The 6,000-nt window shown below is 42.0% G+C and overlaps 1 protein-coding gene across 2 annotated transcripts; it reads right to left on the reverse strand.

Moving 5' to 3' along the window:
* Positions 1-537: 537 nt before the first annotated feature.
* On the reverse strand, positions 538-3,971 carry LOC112230621 (ADP-ribosylation factor-like protein 3). Of its 2 annotated transcripts, none has more exons than XM_024396896.2 (6): positions 3,733-3,971; positions 3,364-3,486; positions 2,525-2,641; positions 2,209-2,259; positions 1,834-2,019; positions 538-1,149 (listed from the first exon to the last, which is right to left on the reverse strand). In XM_024396896.2, the coding sequence occupies exons 1-6, from the start codon at positions 3,748-3,750 to the stop codon at positions 1,096-1,098; spliced, it is 549 nt and encodes a 182-aa protein (XP_024252664.1). In that variant the 5' UTR covers positions 3,751-3,971; the 3' UTR covers positions 538-1,095. The 2 variants fall into 2 exon arrangements, with proteins under 2 accessions (XP_024252664.1, XP_024252663.1); XM_024396895.2 differs by having other exon boundaries at positions 3,364-3,507; positions 3,733-3,968.
* Positions 3,972-6,000: the final 2,029 nt, after the last annotated feature.

The following is a 6,000-nucleotide window of genomic DNA, read 5'->3' on the forward strand; positions in this document are numbered from 1 at the left end:
GGACATTACATCAAAGTTGGATCAACCTGTAGTGTGGTTTTCCACTTTAATTTTGAGTGTGACTCCAAATCCAGACCTCCAAGGGTTGATAAATTTGATTTCCATTGATAATTGTTGTGTGATTTTGTTGTCAGCACATTCAACTATGTAAAGAAAAAAGTATTTAATAAAAATATTTCATTCATTCAGATCTAGGATGTGTTATTTTAGTGTTCCCTTTATTTTTTTGAGCAGTGTATGAAGTTGCAGATACTATTCTCTCAGTAGTTCACTGTGCCCTCATCGTGTGTGTGACCTACACTTTACTGAATCGTCTTCAGGAATATACAGTACATTAATGTACAATGAATTTGACACAGACCAAATCGTTTTTTGTGTGTGTTTACCATATTCCTGCCTCAAGTGTAATGATGACAGTGTCCACTGTGCGGCAGCAATGACTTACTGTCTGACAACAAGGCAACCAGTGACAGGGGATGGAATGGTGCTTGTCTACATTGATGGTACAAAGCAAGCATATCACATCAAGTATGAAGAGATTCTTCCAATTCAATATTTATTTGTTATCACAGTCTCAATTCACACAATATAGATTCTTTGTCATTTTTTAAATTTTATTTTTTACAAACAGTGAAACCACACAAACTACAAATCAAACCTTTTTTTGTGAGTGTATGAATGAAGCCTTACTCACGTGCCTTCAACTAAAGAGAGATGTTCTACTAAAAACGTTGTTGGGCTATTCGCCCATTACATGCTCTCTCCCTTGTTTTTACTTGTGCTCTTCAAGGATAGTTTTTTTCTTCCATCGACTAAACCAAAGAAAGTATCATTCCAGAGCAGTGGCAATAACCCTTATTGGGACTGGGAGTTGTGATTTTTCTCTTGTTGATGGTCTCTGTGGTGAACCCAAAACCTTCCATCCATTTTCTTGTGGCTGGATTTGAAAAGCCAGCAAGCTCTCAAATGTTTTGGGGACATCTTCAGAGAGAAGGCTTCATCTATAAAACCTGTCACCATTGCATTGGGTGTCAACATATGTATGTGAAACACTCAAAAGTGTGTTTAAAAAGCATCACGTTGGATATTCAGGGGTTAGTCATCTATCTTCTTATTTACAATGTTGTTGGAAATCCAGTTCATGCCGTCCTGTGAGAACAAGTACATCACATATACACATGAAATATTCCAAGCTACAGAATTTCCAAAGCAATCAAAGCATAAATGTATACTGTACTGTGTTACGTTTGGTCATAGGACATCATGCCTGACCTCCTGACCTGATCCTCCAGCACAGTACTCAGGGGCAGATGATAATCTGGAGCTTTAGACGGCATCCATGTTGTGTCACGAAAATGAGGCAAAACATTTGTCGACCCCCCCACTAGTTTGTTTTCGCTCTTAATTTCCCCCTCACTGAGATGTTGCCCCGACAACCCTACTGTAAACTGTAATGACAGAATCTCCTGCACAGTATGTGAAACGATCAGAAAATATTAGGAAAAGATTCTACTAAGACTACTACGTTCTGAAAAGATCCTACTAATGACATGGTGGCCAGCAGAGAATAACCTCTGATTCTCCTGTGGGCTCTCAATTATTTTACTACATGAACAGAGTGAGAACTGGATACTTTCGACAGTGCAGACAGGCTGTACCACATGAAGAGGAATATAACATGAACTGACATTGAATGATGCCTTCAATATCTGTCTTGTAAATCCTAGAGGATGATACAGTACTGATTGTTATTTTATATCATGATACGGTGTCCATCTAACTTCATAAAACTGATATGATTTGTCCTATTTTCAGAGAGATATTGTGGCCTACCTGTACACCCTCTCCAGAGACAGCTGAGCAGGCCTGGATCTGCCACGCCCGGTCGCGGTATGTGTGCAGGTTCAGGCCCTCTGCGATCTCGCTGGCGGGCGAGGCTGTGGCCAGGTCCTGCTTGTTAGCGAAGATGAGCACCGGAACCCCCTTCAGGTTCTCCTCATCAATCAGCTCTGATAGCTCCTGAGGGACCAAAGGACCAGTGTTATCCAACTCAGAGCTGAACAAAGTCTTGGAGACTACATCTCTGTGTTGCCAGCACTTAAAGGTTTGCATGTCCACTGTTAATATGCAAAGCTTACTGTTAACATTAACGTTTTACAAGACAACACTTGTGGAATAGGGTATAACAGCTATTTCAGTTGGCCTCACCAGTCCTGTTTCTTCAAACCGCTTCTTGTCTGTACTGTCTATGACATATATCTGGAGGAAAGAAGAATATTGAATCAAACTGAGACATTTATTATCTTGTAACACAAAGAAGATTGATTCTCTATTCAGTTTCTAGCTTTTATTGAGATTGAAGATTCTGAAATAAACTAATGCCCAGTTTTTTCCCCCAACCAATAGAACAGGCTGTAGTCTAAATCTAAACTGTAGTTAATGGAAACTATTTTACTCTCTGAAACAGATTACAGATATAATAAGACAAATTAAAATGACAAAAGTGCTAACAGAATTTACACACCAACAAATCTGTGTTTTCCAGATATTTCTTCCAGAAGGGTCGGATCTTCCTCTGTCCTCCAATGTCCCACACGTTCAATTTCATTCCGTGAGACGTGAGACTCTTAATGTTGAAGCCCTTTGGCATCAATGGAGAAGCAGAATTTATTGATCTAACACAGTTTAGCAAAACACAGCTTTATTCTGTTACAAGTGGCTCTAAATAAGCATTTATTTATAACGTAATTTTATTAGAACCAAATCCTGACATGAACAGAAAGACAGGTACAATGATACAAAACTTGAACCTTGATTTGTTACCTGGAGCTTACAAAATGTGTGTTGCACCCTCTCTGACTTTATGGTTAAGTAATCTTCAACCCCCGGATTAAAGTCTCAGCCTAGTCTCTATTCTTAGTCTAGCTAAATGTATCATTGCCAATGTGCTATTTTCTGCGACAGAGGGACTGCACAAACCAACCGACTGTGATGCTTTGCTACCAGATAACACGGTATGAAGAAGAACCAAGTCAAGCATCACTACTGTGGTATTTTAGAAACATACGAACATCTTATTTGATGTGTTGAAGTCAACATTGGAGGATACTACTTGTCTACTTCCAGAGCCGCGAAGCGTTTGACCTGGAGTGACCTGACCCTGGTACAGTCATCTAAGACATTGATATGATCAGAGATCAGATTTTGAATCAGCAGGTTAAAAAAATGCTTCCATTGAGTAAGTGCCATTACTGGTATGTTGCCTTGGGCAACAACCTGAGGGAGGAAGTGTCATATGGTTGTCATTACAAAACTACATGGCCTGCTTATGTAAGTTCAGAGCACGCCAGGATCGGATCTGACCTGTGTGGGAGTAATGGTGTTGACATCCTCGGATGATAGCTGTTTTAGCAGCGTTGTTTTTCCAGCGTTGTCTAGACCCAGGAGGACTATCCGAAGTTCCTGTTCTGTGGTTCCTTTTAATTTCTGTAGGACCGAAAAGAACCCCTGAGCGAAATGAGATAGAATAGGATATTACAAACAGACACAGAAAGCAATTAGGAAGCTTGTAAGGGACTACTATGTAGTTTATTTGCAGAGAAAGTGTCAACTCATCAGTTAGCTTCTTATTAAAAAGAGGAAACAATCAGTCCTGAATCACGCTCTAGGACTCATCAACATGTACATTCCCATCAAACTCAAAGATCAGCAGAAGGTAGCAAGCGGGATTACCTTTTCAACTTCTCCCATGTTGAATGATGTGCTTCAGAAGGCAGGAAAGAGGACAGGGAAGAGACAAAGCCTCATTCTATGATGAATCTTCAGAGTTGAGCACAGTGTTGTCCAGCAGGTACCCTGTAAATAGGCCTACAGATAGATCCTTGGTCCCCCTTATGTCCGTTTGAAGCGTCCAGAGCCGGGTGGAGTCATCTCCTGCTTGGCCTCCCTCAGGAGGAGGAGGTGGGGGCCAGGGAGGGATTAGGGGGCCCCGATTAGCCCTCCCTGTTGTGCGCGCCTTTCCTCCGCCTCCATTGGCTTCCGCCCCTCCCTTGCTCTTCCAGTTCCTCCCTTCCATGCATTAAAGACTTTACCTGGATTATCCTCCCCACCACCTGTTACAGGACACCCAGGGTTCTCCATCACTCTGAACTACCACCTGTTACAGGACACCCAGGGTTCTCTATCACTCTGAACTACCACCTGTTACAGGACACCCAGGGTTCTCCATCACTCTGAACTACCACATGTTACAGGACACCCAGGGTTCTCCATCACTCTGAACTACCACATGTTACAGGACACCCAGGGTTCTCCATCACATGTTACTGAACCACCACATGTTACAGGACACCCAGGGTTCTCTATCACTCTGAACTACCACATGTTACAGGACACCCGGGGTTCTCTATCTGAACTACCACATGTTGAACTACCACATGTTACAGGACACCCAGGGTTCTCCATCACTCTGAACCACCACATGTTACAGGACACCCAGGGTTCTCTATCACTCTGAACTACCACATGTTACAGGACACCCAGGGTTCTCTATCACTCTGAACTACCACATGTTACAGGACACCCAGGGTTCTCCATCACTCTGAACTACCACATGTTACAGGACACCCAGGGTTCTCCATCACTCTGAACTACCACATGTTACAGGACACCCAGGGTTCTCTATCACTCTGAACTACCACATGTTACAGGACACCCAGGGTTCTCCATCACTCTGAACCACCACATGTTACAGGACACCCAGGGTTCTCTATCACTCTGAACTACCACATGTTACAGGACACCCAGGGTTCTCTATCACTCTGAACCACCACATGTTACAGGACACCCAGGGTTCTCCATCACTCTGAACCACCACATGTTACAGGACACCCAGGGTTCTCCATCACTCTGCTGGAAGAAGGAAAATGTCAGCCTTATTTTTGCTTTATTCTTGTCTCAGCCCACTATCCTCCAAGCAGTGATCCTTCTCCAAAGTCTGCTTTCCTCAAAAATCTTGGTTTACTGTTTCAGTGTTTCAAACATTGTTTCTGTGTTTTCCTTACGTAAGACAATAAAACAAAACATGTTGAGTCAGAATGACATACTGTACGACCATTCATTCTTTGGTGACCAAAACCTTTGATTCCTCTGAGTCGTGCTCAGACAGCTGGAGAACAGTGGAGGCTGCTGAGGAGAGGGAAAATACATTTAGAAAGATATATCTAACTCATTTGTAGAGGAAGGCAGAAAAATAAGGTGAATAATTAGAAAGTGTTTTATCAACATTTATCAACACTTAAAGAAACGTGTGTACTGTGAACATGAGTCTTGACATTGAGCTCTACACTAATGCTGTCCATCTTGGACACTGACGTATGTGGACACAGTCATGTAGAAAGGGTTCTCCCTAGATGGCCAAACTGCAAAGTCAAGTCAACTATATTGTAAAAATGTATAAAAACTAAAATGAGCTTTTTGGTCTTAATTAAAAGTTATGGTTAGGCATAAGGTTAACAGTGTTTAATGTTTAGGGTTAAGGTTAAGGTCAGGGTCATGGTCAGGTTTAAAATCTGTAATCAGCTTTTAAGAAGAGAAATTGTAGAAATAGGAGGATCTTCCGACTTCTCAACTTGGTCAGGTAGTCACGACCTGTGTAAAGGTTACCTCATTTACAATAGGACCACCTGTTGGAAGCTGTGGGACACATGGTCATGTTTAATTTTAGATTGAGTGGTGAAGGGCCCCGGGGGGGGGGATCAACCTTTGCCACTCAGACACATTGATTTACCTCATGTGTACAATGCACTCCAGGATATGTCAGAATCGATGAAATACTCAGTGATTGTTTGTGAATAATACCAAGGGAAATCCAGACAGAGTCAAGCTGGGGTTCATTGATCACCATCAGATGGTTATATTCGACCTCATGGATGTTTGTGTGAGGAAAATAGAACATAGGCCCAACCAATCTTCAAGTCTCTTTTGTCTCTCCATTGTGTT

This window comes from Oncorhynchus tshawytscha, linkage group LG33 (genome assembly GCF_018296145.1).
Source record: "Oncorhynchus tshawytscha isolate Ot180627B linkage group LG33, Otsh_v2.0, whole genome shotgun sequence".
Taxonomy (NCBI): domain Eukaryota; kingdom Metazoa; phylum Chordata; class Actinopteri; order Salmoniformes; family Salmonidae; genus Oncorhynchus; species Oncorhynchus tshawytscha.

What these genes read in the sequence shown, in the direction of transcription:
- LOC112230621 (XM_024396895.2), bottom strand. An exon ending in TGGAAAACACAGATTTGTTG is followed by an intron (nt 2,260 to 2,524) that starts GTGTGTAAATTC and finishes TCTTTCCTCCAG; the next exon opens with ATATATGTCATAGACAGTAC. An exon ending in TCTCTGGAGAGGGTGTACAG is followed by an intron (nt 1,150 to 1,833) that starts GTAGGCCACAAT and finishes TTGTTCTCACAG; the next exon opens with GACGGCATGAACTGGATTTC.